Source organism: Tachysurus fulvidraco, chromosome 26, assembly GCF_022655615.1.
Source record: "Tachysurus fulvidraco isolate hzauxx_2018 chromosome 26, HZAU_PFXX_2.0, whole genome shotgun sequence".
NCBI lineage: Eukaryota > Metazoa > Chordata > Actinopteri > Siluriformes > Bagridae > Tachysurus > Tachysurus fulvidraco.
The window spans coordinates 5,241,964-5,258,936 of NC_062543.1; the positions used below are offsets into that span (position 1 = coordinate 5,241,964).

The 16,973-nt window shown below is 41.0% G+C and overlaps 1 protein-coding gene across 6 annotated transcripts in view; it reads left to right on the forward strand.

Annotated features, from left to right (window-relative positions):
- The window catches only part of zmp:0000001168 (signal-induced proliferation-associated 1-like protein 2), a 64,778-nt gene that overhangs the window by 30,675 nt on the left and 17,130 nt on the right, over positions 1-16,973 (forward strand). For all 6 annotated transcript variants that reach the window (XR_007139590.1, XR_007139591.1, XM_047809216.1 and 3 more), the window contains exons 2-9: positions 1,698-3,276; positions 6,410-6,534; positions 7,244-7,432; positions 10,047-10,221; positions 10,357-10,460; positions 12,075-12,232; positions 13,552-14,149; positions 14,955-15,229. Coding sequence is in view for 4 of the 6 variants with exons in the window: in XM_047809216.1 (XP_047665172.1) it covers positions 2,184-3,276; positions 6,410-6,534; positions 7,244-7,432; positions 10,047-10,221; positions 10,357-10,460; positions 12,075-12,232; positions 13,552-14,149; positions 14,955-15,229 (2,717 nt within the window). In the remaining 2 variants the exon portion in view is untranslated. The remainder of the gene's footprint in view (positions 1-1,697; positions 3,277-6,409; positions 6,535-7,243; positions 7,433-10,046; positions 10,222-10,356; positions 10,461-12,074; positions 12,233-13,551; positions 14,150-14,954; positions 15,230-16,973) is intronic.

Sequence of the window (16,973 nt, forward strand, 5' to 3'; positions counted from 1 at the left end):
CCTGTGTGACGATATTTTTCTAAAAATCACAGATACTCCTGCTATTCTTCACAGACGAACCCTTTATGTACACAATACAAACATAGTCAGTATGCTTGCTGGTTAACACAAAACTGTTATTTTTGTAGGAATTTGTTTGACCCACCTAATTGAGTCATCAACCCAAGAAAGGGTTGTAGAGGTTGTTAATAATTAGAAAGTCTGTGTTTCCAACTGCTTCAGAAAGGCACAAGAAAATTACACTTTTAAACATGGGTGCACACCATTAACTAACCTTTAGCCTTTTTAGAGATCTGGGCAATTTTAATAGCACTGATATTAAAATCTGTAATAGCTTTTGATACTTAAACTATCCCTACTTCTGGTACCATGATTTATTTATTAAATAATATACTAATTAAAGAGTCAAGCAATTTTATAACCAAGTCTAAAAGCATAGCGTTGAATATTCAGCATACTCCGTAACCCCCTAAGTGCACTACAGCAGGTGTGGTAAATAAAAAAAAATCATAAAAATCAATTTAATAATCATTTTAATTTCATACCAGTTCCAGACATTAACCGAGAATTAAGGTAAGAATTGCTATAAAGTAATGGCACCTTATGCATGACATATTGGCCTTCATGCCAAGGGTGCCATTACTTTATATTTACTCATATGTGTTATTGTCTGAATTGTTCTAAATGTATTTTTGTCCATGAATTTGCTGAATGTGGTTCGAAATGCTCATATATGTAAAAACAACTAGTCACTAAATGTGTATATACGTATACTGTACATTTAGTTACATGGTAGTAAGAATGTGCAAATGTTCGATTGGTCTCTCACATATGTAATAATAATAATAATAATAATAATAATAATAATAATAACTGGAAGGAATTTAAAGTCTGATGCCAGTGAACCTTTAAATCAAATGTGTAGCCTATTGTAATAAACTAACATGTTTTTATAATACAGTTACCATCGTGTGTTCTTTCTTTGTTTAGGCTACAAGACATTTTTTGTCTAATCCAAATGCTCTCACGTGTGGTCTGGGTGCACTGTTTTTATTTCTGTTATATTAATCAAAACTTCTTTTTTTTCTGCTTTTAACAAGCAAGCAATCGAATGAAAGATTGGCCGTGGCTCTATCATTGTGTAGTATATTGCTGTTTTTACTGCGCTGCTGCAGCCAGGCTCAGGAAGCTCCCTCCCCTGTGAGAGGAGCTGCCATTGTGCAGGCTCCTGCATGACAGTTGGCCAGCGCTGACTATTTTTATCAAATGGAGAAAATAATAGTAAAGAACAAAGGTAGCAAAGTGAAGTGGAACAATGCGTCAGACAGGCGTGCTTGACTTCGAGATGAATTTTTTTTTTGCGTAACATATTTGTCTCAGTGTTTGTGTTTTCTTGGGTTGTGTTACTTTAGGATTGTAAAATCCTGTTTTAGTAGCTCTCGCTTGTTGTCAGGATTAAGCTGTAGCTGTAATGTAATCCTTACTGCATTAGAGTAGTTCAGTAATGGTAGTTTAAAACTACAGGGATATGTTAGCTAGCACCTGAAGTAGACGGGTGCTGATAAAGTTTAAGTTAAGGCCAAGAGCAAGATGGTGTAATGGTCTTGCATCACATGGGATGTGTTTCAGAATAACGTATTTTCGGTCACTCGTGTCCACACACTGTTATAAAAAGTCTTTTGTTTATTTGTTTGCAGGATGCAGAATGCTTTGATGCCGAATCTGTGAGGGTTTAAGAGAAGGTGGCTGACAGCGAGGACTTAAACTGGAATTGCGTTATTCTTAGCCCCTGCTTCATTCTAATGCTCTTTTACAACCTGGGTGGATTCAACGTTAAGAAGGAATGAGCATGAGACAGAAGCCTCCTGTTCAAGATTGTTTCAAATGATGAAAGTGAATTGTCTTGTCCTGACATGCCTAGAATGACTTCCTGAATCTGCTTAAGTAGTGAGGCACTACTGCGAGTCACTGTGTGCAGGATGAAGACACCGACCCGGACTGTGCTAAGCAGAAAATACCTCCTAAGTGATTGAGATATGACTTCTCCTTCGCCATTTGTATGCTCACATCAACTATTTCGATTCTCTGAAGCTACTTATCCCTGACCAAGAGAGGAGGACAGTGAGAAGAGAAGATTTAAAGGAAGACAGTTCGCCCAAGTAATTAGAGCAGAAAAGTGCACCATGCAGTCAGACGACCTCTTCATCCGAAAGTTCCGCCGACAGAGCCCACGTCCGACTCCGGTCTTTGAGCCCAAGCATGTGGTGGTGGCAGAATGGCCGCCCCGGAGGGATGGTGAGGGAGCAGAGGTTGAGAGTGTGACAACACCCAGTAGGGCAGGGCTTAATCAGCGCGCAGTTGCTCGTGGCCACATCATGCAGCGCAGCAACAGTGATGTCACTCTGGGAGATCTGGACTCAGCGGCAAAGGCAGGAGCAAAAGCAGTCAGGTCAGCAAGCGAAAAGGCCGGACAGGTGGGACAAGGCGAGTCTAGTATAGTCCTCCACCGGGAATATGGGAGTCTCTCCTCATTAGAAAAGCAGAGCCAACCTCCAGAGCCCTGCATGGACGAGCAGACCATTCTCAGTCCCAACGCTCTTCGCTTTAAAGATCCGTTCTTGTTACTCGGGCTCCAGGATACACCGCCTGAGCCAGACGGCTTTTTCCGTGCACTAGAAGTCCAAAAACCAGCCAAGCCCCCTAAACCTGAAGCTCTAAACAAGAAATCAAAGCCATCACCCATTCAGCTTACTTGTGCACCATGCGATCAGACAGTTGGAGGTGCATGGGTGCGCAACTTTGCCCATTATGATGTGCAGAGCATCCTGTTTGACTTGGGTGAAGCAGCCACTAGCCGAGACAGCGTAGGCCGCAAGAAGAACATCACCTCAGGGGCATCAGCTGCCTCGCAACTCCGGCCTCTTTCCCAGGCCCCTCCTGCCTCACCCTCTCAGAGTCTGGCCAGTGGGACTGTAGGGACAGCTTGCAAAGAGGAACCAGAACCATGCCTTCTGGACGAAGGAGACGGCAACGACAATGATTTGCTTCTCAGCTGCCCACACTTTAGAAACGAGATGGGGGGAGAAGAGAGGGCTGGACTTGGAAAAACCCAGTGCGGTAGCGGGCGATGGAGGAGTCTCCAGAGCCCCAATGATGCTGTGTCTGTATTGGAGGAACCCAGAGAAAGCCATGTGCAGCAGCAGGGAAAGAGCAACTACTTCATCGAGCATGCAGACCTGGGGGCACGCTACTACCAGAAGTATTTCTACATGAAAGGTGAGGAGGAAGACTGATTCCTGATTGATTTTGTGAGCATGTGAGACAGCGTGTAAAGTATCTGTAGAGAAGATGCCGCTTTAGGGTGTGTTCTAAGGATGCACATTTTTGTTACCATAGCGATTTCAGTACTCTGTGTATCAGCTGATACCTGAAACGATACTGAAATCCTTTTAATAAAGCCAACACTCTGCAGCCTTCTGTTGCCAAATATCACAGGCATGATTCATGCTTTAAGTCCGTTTGTGTTCTTTGTTGCAACTGCATCCTGTCAGCCAACAAAACACAGTCAGAGAATAAAATACCAGGGACTAGATGTGCAACAATGACAAATGTACTGCAAGACTGATTCATGGTTACTGATCATCAGCTCTACATCACATTAGGGCTTTAAAATACAGGCTAAAATAATAAACATGCTTAAAAAACAATGATCAGCATTTAACTCGCGGTTCCCTCGTAATTATTCGTTCAAGTAATGAACACAATAGTTTTATTCCACATTATCAGACGTTCTTTTCACATTGTGCTTTAATTAAGGAATATAATACGACCAGGAAAGTCTAAGAAATCTGCTCTTGATCACATTTCTGTACTGATTAAAGACTGGCACACATTTTACCTGGTAATAGTTACATGCAATGATGTTGAACATCTCCGAATTGTAATCTGTTTTTATAGCTGTGAGTAATGAGAAATGCATATAGACTATGTAGTATATATAATTTATGGAATGCTGGAAAACATATAGACTGTTACAAAGCCCTGATACTGGAGACGCATAGACAGACAGACAGACAGACAGACAGACAGACAGACAGACAGACAGACAGACAGACAGACAGACAGACAAACCGACAGACAGACAGACAGACAGACAGACAGATAGATAGATAGATAGATAGATAGATAGATAGATAGATAGATAGATAGATAGATAGATAGATAGATAGATAGATAGGATGGATGGATGGATGGATGGATAGACAGACAGACAGAGAGACAAACAGACAGATAGATAGATAGATGTTTCTTTCCAGAAAGCTTCACCATATCTAAGATTTATAGGTCTTTATGATTAGTATTCTTAATCTTATCTACCTATCTCTTTGTCTGTCTGTCTGTCTGTCTGTCTGTCTATCTTTGTCTGTCTGTCTGCCTGTCTGTCTATCTGTTTGCTTGTATGTCTGCCTGCCCATCTGTCTCTCTGTCTGCCTGTCTGTCTGTCCATCTGTCTGCCTCTCTGCATGTCTATCTGTCTGCCTGTCTGTCTATCTGTAGGTCTGAATGCCTGCCTGTATATCACTTTATCTGTCTGTCTGTCTGTCTGTCTGTCTGTTTGTCTCTCTCTGTCTGTCTGCCTCTCTGTCTGTCTATTTGTTTGTCTCTCTGTCTGTCTGACTGCCTAAAAATGTGTTTCTGTATAAAAGCTGAGAGTTTACAGTGCAGTTTATATTGTGTGTTCCTCAGTGCAGTACTGTGTGTGTACCCAAGGCTTATTGTTTGATGACGGAACACTATTTAAACGTGCATGTTTGTGTGTGTCTGCCTTTATGTGGCAAATGTGTTTTCCTTTCTGTAATTCCCCTCTCAGTAACCACGAGTTGTGTCGTCTGTGCACTTCAACTCTTCTTGTGAGGGTGAAAGTAGGGCAGCATGTGCTGAAGTCTGCATCGATTCTTGCATCAGTTTGTACTTTGTGATGCAGCTAACTCGGCGACAGGTTTCTCAATCGCAGCGCGTCTTTGACTTTTTTTTCAACTTCCTAATCTTTAATTCTTTGTTCTTCTGTCCATTGTTTACAATCCCTGAATAGCAGAAGTTGGGCTTTTTGAATTTTTGAATTTTTTTACAGGTTTACCCTTTTATTTCTGTCTCTTTCTATAAATGAATTTGGAACTATTTAATGGTGTTCATGTAATATCCCAGAATGTCATACAAAATATAAAACTCTTCATTACTTTTCAATACTAATATTTTTCAGTTTCAATTATTAACCGTTTTTAATTTCCTTATAAATAGGGAATAGCATTTGAGATCCATTTACAGAGAATTTGCTTCAAATGTAAAATTGCTTTTAGTGTAAATGTTCTTCAGATCAAAATAATGTTTATATTTTATCACAAATGTAAGAAAGTAATGCAGCATCTGTATTTTATTGAGAGGTGCTGCAACGCACTGATAGGTCGAGTAGGAATCGAAACAAGAAGTTTACACATTTGCACAGTTTCTGCGGTTGAAATTTATTTTGGTAGTGACTGGGCTGCTCCACATGACCTTCAGGGATCTATGACAGAGTTACAAGTTTGATCTTATTTAATCTTAGCGTTGTTTTAAACCAGAATGTCATCTGATCAGTGCAACCTCTCAGCTTTTAATTTTAATGAAGACATTCTTCTGACTGATATGATTGTGTCTATCACTGACACCAATAGGCTCTGATCTGTACCCAATACAACGTCTTGACTTCGAACCGGTCAACAGAAACGGATTAGACTTTAACCACATGCTCTTTTCTCCGTCTCTCTAACGACTTATGTGTTATTCCACATAAAAAATATCTCCCATAAAGTACTCTTTACTAAACTTCCCTGGTAATTTCCACAGCAGGAAAACTGTTATTTATCATTCATATTAATTTTAGAGCTGTGTTTCTGCATCCACACTAAAATGGTGAGGTAAAACTCCCTTAGATGGAAGAGGAAGAAACCTTGAGAGGAACCAGACAAAAGTGAACCTCATCCTCATTTGGTTGACACCGGAGGGTGTGATTATAAACTGTTATAAACACCAGAGAGTGCTATTATGAATAATGTCCTTTCTACAGTCAGATACAGTCTGACTATTGTGTATTGATTAGGAGATTGTTGTCCTCAAAGACCACATGTAGCTAGTATCTCCTCTTTGACTGTCCGAATCTTTATTCAAAAGACAAAATGTTTTGAATGCATCCATATCAGGTTAAAAAGAACAAAGAATAACACACACACACATATATATATATATATATATATATATATATATATATATATATATATATATATATATATATATATATCACTATATCAAACAATGGCAAATATATGTTATGTAAGAATAAAGAGCAATACAGTGTTTGTGTTCTTTCCGGCAGACCATCAGAATTTCTTCGGCACGGACGAGCGACTCGGGCCGGTGGCTATCAGTTTCCGGCGTGAGGAGAAAGAAGGCTCGAGTGGCGCTCAGTATATGTTTAGAATCATATTCAGGACCACAGAGGTGAAAAAGTTAATACTCCACACACCTTTACAAGCTAAAGGGATTTCTTTTCATCCCCCTTTATTTGTGTTTCCTTCCCTGTCTTTCACCCAGTCGTGTTTTGTCACCTTCGTTCCTAACCTGCCGAACCTCTCACCTAATCATCTGTAAAGTCTCACTGATATTCCCCCTCTTTTTTTTAATTACCCGTCACCCTCTTCCCTTCTTCCCGTTTATCACGGTCGACTTCTCTCATCCTGACATCTCCTGTCTGTCTTTTTGCTCTGCATTAGTATTATATCTCTACTTCTTATCCCTGTGTCTCGCCTCATATCACTCTACAGTGCTATCATGTCTCGTAGACGTCTCTCTTCTACTCTTCTTCTTTCATCTTATCTCTCTCTACCCTCCTATTAAGCCGTCTGACACATAAAGGCAGGAACGCAACCACCTCCCCATCGTGCACACACATTTGACACACTAACACATACCTACCCACCCACCCCAACACACACACACACACACACACACACACACACACACACACACACACACACACACACACACACACACACAAATACATAATGAATAGTTTGATTTCAATCCCTGTCACATGACCCGCACGATTTTTTTTTACCTAAAAAAAATGCTTTCTTAGATTAATTCAAAGAATTATTTAACAACCAGAGTTTTTTTTTTGTTTGTTTGCTTTTCTGTTTCTTACCTGTAGCTTAAGACCCTTCGTGGCTCCATTCTGGAAGAGTCTGTACCATGTGCAACACGGCACACAACTCCAAGAGGGCTTTCCCCCAAGAGACTTCTGGAGTTCATCCTCCCAGATCTCAACTTGCACTGTCTGAGGCTTGCTTCTCCATCTCCCAAAGTTCGTGACACGCTGCTCAAACTGGATGAGCAAGGGGTGAGCAAACTAATCCCAGACCAGTTTTACCAAAGACTCATGTCGAGAGCTATTAAATTTAGCCATTAAAACTGTTTCCTCCTTTCACAATGTCTTTGGCTGTGTTCAGCGGTTACCTTCATGCAGAGTTCATTTACTTCATGGTCTGTTAAGATACACACGTGTGAATGCTTTATCATGCTTTATAAAAGTCTTTAGAAGTGCTTATGTAATCTAGCTAATGTGCTTAAGTTAATAATGTTATTGTGAGTATCTCGAGCTTTGATTTCCTCGTGAAAGAACGATATGTGAAGCGAAACCTAGGGCAGGCAGGGGGAGGTGAAGTGATATATAATATGATAATATGATATGATGTGTTATCGATATACAAAACACTAGCTACAGAATAGGCAAGGCATTTAATTTCGTGCAGGAACCTTCAGAAAACGTTTAAAGAACGTTATAGAGCATAATGTAAGGAATCCCTTAAACTAACTAACTTAACCTTTGTATGGTGTTTTGTGTCTTTGCTATTCAGCCAGTGTTCGTGGGTCGGGTCTGGTCGACCCGCTGCAATTTTGGGGTTTAAATTCAACACAATTAAAAATTTTATGTTAAAATACTCTACAGATGTTTACTTCATCCCAATTACAAGCAATATAAACAGCATATATGGTTATTATTTGCCCTTTAACTTTATTACATCACATTTTTTAATTAAAATTTTAATTAAATTGAATTTAAATTTAATTAAAATAAGTGCTATTCGTTTTTTTTGTTGTTTTTTAATCAAATGTAATAATAATAATAAAAAAAAAAAGAAAATCAAATTTAATCAAGTTATGAGTGGAAAAAAATCTACAAATTTACAAGCAAGCAAAGTTTTTCAAAACTATCGATGTTTATGAATATGGGTCCCACAGACCCGAACAACATACAAGGGTTAAATTAGCTGGCTAATCTGTAATGAAGTAAAAGAAGAAAGAGGAAACAAGAAAAGGAACAGAGGAAGCAAGAGGAGAGTGGGAAGTAGTAGACATAGCAGCAAATAACGACGTGTTAACCATGCTAATCTGATGTTAGAGCAACCGTCGTGCATCGTGTTCATATACAAAATACAGCAGTAAGTCTTAGCAAAGGAGACTCTCAGGTGTTGAATGAAACTGACCGGCAGAATTTTAGATAAAAAATAGATTTACACTGTTTTTACCCGTAATATTGTTCAAACCTTTGTTAATACACCGATTGGTTTAACCGACTTATTGTACAGTACTGAGGGTTTATATTAATGTGCTCATTTTATTACCATATTGTTATTCATTACTGTCTGGTGGACGAGCTATGTAACCTAAAGCTAATAATGTCACTCAAATTTACTGTTCCACAAAGAAACCCATAATTGTTGAAACCCATAACTCTGTAGCCGTCAGTAGGTTTTCCACCACAGGAAAGTCTTCAGGACAAAGCAGTTTGTGTGTTCTGGTTTCTTTGGAGATAATATAAGCAAGGCTTTTTTTTTTTGTCTTATTGACGTAAAGAGAAAGACAAAATCGAGACTGGAGATGGAACAACTGTTCATATCTTTGTAGAAGCCAACATTCTGTTTTCCTATTTAAGCTTAGACAAAAATTTATAAAATTTAATGCGGCCTAGGGCTTTCGAGCCACATGCACCAAATTCAGATATGTTGTAGACCCTGGTCTGTCGTTTGTTGCTATTACTTTTCTAAGCGATCTGAGTACCGGTACTTCCGGTACCGGGTCTCAAAATGGCCTTTTTTCCCCATAGACTCCCATTATAAAATTTGGAGGCTTATAACTCGGCAAGCTTTCAAACTATCTACACCAAACTCGGCCAGCTAATTTAGGGTGAGACTCTGAACAAAGGATTAAATTGGTGTACCGACTGGCCTTTCGGATGTTGCTGCAGCCCCACCCCCCAAAATATGCAAAATCAAAAACATGGACATGTGATATATCAAAACACACAGAACAATGAGGGGATCTTCCTCACGTGTATTCTGATGATGTCACTTGAAAATAAAATTTTTTAGCACAACATGGGCACTTCCTCAGGAGTATTCGGATTACGTCTCCACTTGTCACTCGTCTCCACTTGCCTTCAAATGTTTTGGCACCCTATCTTTCTGTCCACTTGCCTCCAAAAGTAACACTGACCCTTATGTCCACTTGCCTCCAAAAGTAACACTGACCCTTATGTCCACTCGCCTCCAAAAAGCACCGGCCTTTGCAAATACTTGCATCTTCAAAGCTAACATCAAAGTTTGTCGCGACAAACTTTACAAATCTAGTTCTGACTTGCATTACATCTCCCCATCATGGATTATTATCTGTCGTGGATTAGTTTCCTTTAATGCTACAGTAGACCTTTCTTAAGTATTGTCTAAATAACTGTCTGCACTAATTTGCTCTAATGTAGAGAGGAATTTGAAATGAAATAGAAACATGGGCTGGATTCCCAACAGCTTCGTGCTTTGTATTATATTATTGCACGTCCCTAAGGGAAGATATGTTATTAAACATATTTGCTGTGTATGTTATTGTTATTAATATTTAACACTCACAGACAATCCAGCCACTGATCCGAGTGTGTGTGTGTGTGTGTGTGTGTGTAGCTGAATTTCCAGCGAAAGGTTGGGGTGATGTACTGCCGTGCAGAACAGAGTACAGAGGAAGACATGTATAATAACGAGAGTGCCGGTCCGGCGTTCGACGAGTTCCTGGACCTGCTGGGAGACAGAGTGAGACTGAAGGGCTGGGAGAAATACAGAGCACAGCTCGATACCAAGAGTGAGAAAAAACCCGCAAACATACACTCACTACTACTCAGTGTCATGTAGAACATAAGGTACAGATGTACAAATGTGTAAGCATCAGTAATCCAAACGTGTCAGCGTTCACAAATCTTCCCTTCTGTTTTCACAGCGGATTCCACCGGGACACACTCTCTATACACACGGTATCAAGATTACGAGATCATGTTCCATATTTCCACCATGCTCCCATACACATCCAACAACACACAACAGGTAAACACGACACGCTCAAAGACGAACGATAAAGAGAACCATCATAACAGACAAACAGATAAATAATGACAACATTCAATACCACAAATAGCAGAGTTTCTTTTAAAGTCTCATGATCCCAATACATCCTTAGCCATGTGGTCGAGCGATCTGGACTGCCGTAGTAATAATAATAATAGCAGCATTTATGTTTGGAGAGCACATATTAAAGAGCAAATAGAAAGGAGTTCAGAGCCGAGTGTGGGTACAGTATGTAAACCAAGACAACACCATATTTTAAAGACATTTTGAGGTAATATGGATATTGTTGCCATCCGTCGGCTTTGCGGCTCATATCCGTCAGGTTTGTTGGCTGGTTTTCTAAACAATGTGATCAAATGGGGTTAAACGATTCGTTTTGCATTTCCGTCATACTGTAACATGCTGCCTTTCTGCTGTTCGCTTTGAGATGAGCTTCTTAACGTTGCTAACACTATGAGACTTCATTCGAAGCTTTCTGACACTGATAGAAGTTTTCAGCACATCTCATTATGAGTGTGAGATTTTTTTTCTTCTGTAAGTGTACATCCCAGTCCAAAATTGTCTCTCTATTTGTGGAGTGCTTTGTGGGTGGGTGGGTTTAATGCTACTATCTGCTGTGTGATTGGGGAGCGCTGGGTGGGGGCTGAGAGTTCACACATGAACATATGTGCGAGGAATTTGAGTCAAGAACAAGACAGCGACTGTTTACAGTTTAAGTTTGTAAAATCGGATAAAACATCAGATAAGACACCAGACAGATCAGTTAGTTATCGTGGCTGGCCAACATACCAAAAAAGGGAAACAAACTCTTTCCCCTGTGCTCTTTAGCAGCACATTGTACTTTCTAATGATTGCAAATCCATCTGAGGAAGCTTATTTATTACATAATGGTTTTTATATGACATTCTAACATCAACTTAGAATTGACCATCTCTGTCAGAAAAATCGGGGTGTCTTCACAGATAAATCCCGGACACAAACGCAGGGATAGCTAAAAAAAAAAAAAAAAAAAACCACGATTTATTAACGATACAAAATGGAAAACACCGGGGAAAGAACTCGGGGAAAGAAGAGAAAGCGAAAATCCAAACTACAAAACAGAGACACCGAACAGAAACGACAAGGATTTTATATATAGGGGTAAATAGGGAAGACAGTTAAAGACATAAGGAACAGGTGTGCAGAAGTGGGAATTAAAACTGGGTGGGGCAAACACGTCAACACAAACGTGAACAAAAACACACGGGACAAGACACGGCAGTTGCGTCTTGTTCCGTGTGTTTTTGTTCACGTTCACATAATGTTCCAACAGAAAAATGTCCAAGCATGATCCGGACCACCTCATCTGGGGTAAGTGGTGCTAGTTTCATGGCTAGACTACTGTGGTTACTGGTTAGACGAGATGTTGGACTTCTTATTAGAAGTTTGTGAGTTTGAATCCCAGGTCCTCCAAACTATTACTCTTGGGCCCCTGAACAAGACCCTTAACTCTCAGGTGTATGAAATGAGATGCTCTGGATAGGCATGTCTGCAAATGCCTTAAATGTACATTTCTATGCTCTGTTATCTCACAGCTGTCTGTTTTTCTTGCAGCTATTGAGGAAAAGACATATAGGGAACGATATTGTGACGATAGTCTTCCAGGAGCCGGGGGCCATGCCGTTCACCCCCAAAACCATCCGCTCTCACTTCCAGCACGTGTTCATAATCGTCCAAGTGCACGAGCCTTGCACGGAAAACACCTACTATCGGTAAGAGCGATCAGATAACACCGTCCGCTACGAGGCGTAGAGAGAGCAAATCAATAAGATTTATTCTGAACATAAAAAAAAAACAACAAGCGGAGCGATTCAAGAAAAAAAACTCTGACGTATATCAGTTGGTGTAAATGAAATTGTTTGAACCATTAACAAAAAATGAACACAAATGAAATGACCCAAAGCAGGTGACTTTAGCCTGAAATATACACAGTCTGCTCAAAATTGTGAGGGACGGGTAAAAAATGTTATGTGGTTAATTATTTCATTCATTTCACAGTGGCAATATGCGAGAATTCTAATATTTAACTGAAGTAATATAAACGTGCGGGGGCACGGTGGCTTAGTGGTTAGCACGTTCGCCTCACACACCTCTAGGGTTGGGGGTTAGATTCCCACCTCCGCCTTGTGTGTGTGGAGTTTGCATGTTCTCCCCGTGCCTCGGGGGTTTCCTCCGGGTACTCCGGTTTCCTCCCCCGGTCCAAAGACATGCATGGTAGGTTGATTGGCATCTCTGGAAAAATTGCCCGTAGTGTGTGAGTGTGTGAGTGAATGAGAGTGTGTATGTGCACTCCGTCCAGGGTGTATCCTGCCTTGATGCCCGATGACGCCTGAGATAGGCACAGGCTCCCTGTGACCCGAGGTAGTTCGGATAAGCGGTAGAAAATAAATGAATGAATGAATGAATGGTGGAAATAGTAGAAATAACCCTGGATAACAGCCTTACTTTGTTTGTTTCCTCAAACATGTATGAGACTATAGGACAAAAGATTTATATCGTCTAAGTTCCCGTCTTTATGATACATCGATTTAACAAAAGAAGTCTAATGTTTTCTGCATAACGTCATGGTCTGATTCAAATTTAGTAGCCAAAGGATTTGTTCTGGTTTATCAGTTATTTTGTCTGTCAGTTAGAAGCTGGGTAAAGTAGCATATTCATGCTTATATTATTATATTTATGGTGACAGAAATATCATCAATATAGTCGTTAGTTAGCGTGCATATGAAGGAGTGCATATGAAAATGTTTGCGCTGAGGGTTTTTGTTGTCACACCGCTTGTTGTGTCAGTGATCATTAGTGTGGGTGCGTTCACTTGTCACAACAAACAGCATCTGGCCGAATACAGGAAGAAAATTTGGTTGATGCCAATGCAGATTAGGAATACTGTGTGGTTATAGCGCTTACACCTGCGTTCAAGTAGATACCCTTGTTTAATCGTTGCTAGCGGTGGCAGCCAAAAGTGTCATTACTGAGTCAGTTGTTGACCCATTGGAGGTTAAAGTCTCACTCTGAATGTTTTTCTGTTTTTTAGCGTTGCTGTTACTCGCTCCAAGGACATCCCTCTTTTTGGCCCACTTTTCCCCAAAGGTGCTCGCTTTCCACGCTCGCAAGCTTTCCGTGACTTCCTGCTCGCCAAGGCTATAAACGCTGAAAACGCAGCTGAGAAATCGGAGAAGTTCCGATCGATGGCCACACGCACACGTCAGGAATATCTAAAGGACCTAGCAGAGAACAATGCCACCACCACACCTATTGATTCATCCACCAAGTTTCCCCTGCTCTCCCTGGGAGGCAAACGCAAAGATAAGTTCAAGGCTGCTAAAGGAGCAGAGCTACACAGTGCCGGCGCTCTGGTATGGCCCGTCTGCGCCAGCAAGGATGACGACGGGCCCAAATTGGCCTGTCTGCTGGGCATCTCGGCCGAATTTGTGGTGCTGATTGAACGCTGCAGCAAGCTGGTCATCTTTAACTGCTCGTGCCGTGATGTGATCGGGTGGAAGGCAGTGACCGTGCCTGGCATCAAGGGTGGGCCTTGTCTGGATATCTTTTACGAGAGGGGCGAAGCTGTCTCGATTACAGTGTCAGAGAGCCAGACGGAGGATATTAAAGAGGTGGTGCAGAGGCTTGAGGTGAGGATTGGTACTCGTTAATCAACTCTGCTGCTGAGACGATGACTCAGATGTCTTTAGACAATCTTTCCAAGCAACGTTTATTTTCTGTTACGTTTTCTTGGGTCGAGATAAAGACTGGAACTCAACGCTAATCTAAAGCTGCGTTCCCATTAGCAAGCAGCAAAAAGATAGATTTATTTTGTATGGAGCTGACAAATCAGTGGCAAATGAAAATGAATTACGATGTGCTAAAGGGATCAGTTTTCCAATTTCTGTTCACAGAACCTTTAGTTCCTGTCTGCTTTTAAATACAAGAAAAGATTTTTTATCACCATCATCATCATCATCATCAACACCAACATGGATCTTCATGTTTGTTTTTTTTTAAATTTGCAATTTTTTTCATTTTGACTTAATTAATTTACACTTTTACAAATTTATTTATTGTTGACAACAATTTATTTAATTCATTCATTCATTCATTCATTCATTCAACTGATTTCATTCACATCTAGAGGGAAAATATAAAACAATTATACATCATAACAGAAAATAAAAATAACTATTTCAATTCACAAGATAAAAGTTCTAGTAATTATAAAAGGGTCAGGTATGTTTTAAGTCTGGTTTAAGCATGTATAAAGGTATATTTCCATCCTGAAGGTGGAGCTAATTAAACATGCCCTGTAGGTGTGTGTGTGTGTGTGTGTGTGTGTGTGTGTGTGTGTGTGTGTGTGTGTGTGTGTGTGTGTGTGTGTGTGTGTGTGTGTGTGTGTGAGATGACAGATCCTCTAATGAGATTATTGTGATTATTATGTTGTAGCTGGTGACAAGAGGATGCGAGGCACGTGAAGTCACCCCTCTGAGGGACAACACGGGTCAGCCGGGCTTCATAATGAGCGCAGAGGGCTTCGTGACGGATCTGCAGCGCTTCTGTTACGCCGAGAGCGGAGGCCTACAGCTGAGCGCACGTATAGTGAGACTCTGCGGACACACGCTGGTCCACCTCAGCCAAGAAGAGAGAACGAGGTTGCTGCGTACGGCCCCCAAAATTCACATCACCGTCATCCCACCCGACGAGAACGGCAAACCTCGCAGGTGAGACAGATGAAGGAGAGAAGGAGGGAGAGAGGATGGGATGAAGACAAGTATAAAAATGTTTTACATTTTGGAACGATAAATGTTCTTGGATTTAGGAGAGAAAGTAAAAACCCAGATTATTATGCTCAGGGTTTAAAAAAAGGGATATGAACATGATGTTAGATAGATGGAGCAGAGAGATAGAAAAAAGAAGACAGGAATGTGCAAGAGTGGAGTTTCTGAGTGAATGGATATGAATGACAAACTGTGCCAGAGAAAGAGGGAGTGGGATGTAGAGATGCACGAGGAGGATGGTACGAAGATTGTATAAAAATATGGATGATTCGAGTGAGCGAGTGCGTCTAGAGCGTAAATGAGGGATGAAGTAACATCGGGACAACAGTCTACATTACAGACGAGAGAAAACAGACGAGAAGACAGAAAGGGGTGGGAGAATGATAGAGGGAATGAGATGGTATGATGAATGTCACTGTGAATGTGTTAAAGTCGAGTTTGGGGGAGAGAGACATGATGGATAAGAGGAGGACATACCCCGAGGTAAGAAATGAACAGTCAGAGTTTTAGAAGGAGTGAAGGAAGATGAATTGAGTGATGGAGAGAATCAGATTTGGGAATAGTTGGAGAACCGGACGAAGGACGAGCAGAGGAAGGGTGGAACGGCTATTCGTTTTGTCCTGAAAGAGCAGTTTAAATATGAGAACAGACAAAGAGAAAGAGGGATTATAGCATCGTATATGTAGAATACCCTGGAATAAAGCGTGCACACAGCGTTACAGAGGATGAACATGAGTTACGGGACTGGAGTGAGAACCGGAGACGAAATGATAGATAGAGAGCAAAGAAAGGATGAAGGCAGAGGAACAGATGGAGAAAGAAAGGGAAGATAGACAGCTAGAGGTCAGACTCATTTTGTTGTTAATGATGTGTTCGAATCGCTGTTCCACCAGCTGCAGAACCAACAATCAATTCTACTAATGATGCTACCAGAGTTCACAACACACACACACACACACACACACACACACACACACACACACACACACACACACAGAGAGAGAGACAAACAAAGAGACTGCAGAGAAATTCTCTCGTTGTTGGTCAGGTAGACAGGACTAATGTATCCCTGATGGTGCAGAGTTCAGAGATTACGGAGCCAGCTGGATGGTGACAGTGCAGGTAAAATTAGCTTCACACTTCCAGCAGCTTAATATATCTCAGAAAATGAACTCGTTAAGTCGAGTGAATGCAGAAACACTCTATCAGGCATCTTTACTAAAAAAAACACCCTTTGTTATTATGTGAATGGCAGAGAAGGGCACACAATTCCTCCAGTTCAAACAATGGGTCGTTTAGCCTTGAACTGGCAAAATGATTTTGGTGTTATTTTTAAATGTGCTGGACATTTTTTTGGAAATTCCCTTGATACCTTTAACTGAGATTGAAGATTTAACCCTAAAATCTCTGCTAGTGTGTGTGTGTGTGTGTGTGTGTGTGTGTGTGTGTGTGTGTGTGTGTGCGTGTGTGTGTGTGCGTGTGTGTGGTGTGTGTGTGTGTGTGTGTGTGTGTGTGTGTGTGTGTGTGTGTGTGCGAGTGTGTGTGTGTGTGCGAGTGTGTGCGAGTGTGTGTGTGTGTGTGTGTGTGTGTGTGTGTGTGTGTGTGTGTGTGTGTGTGTGTGCGTGCGTGTGTGTGCGAGTGTGTGTGTGTGTGTGTGTGTGTGTGTGTGTGTGTGTGTGTGTGCGAG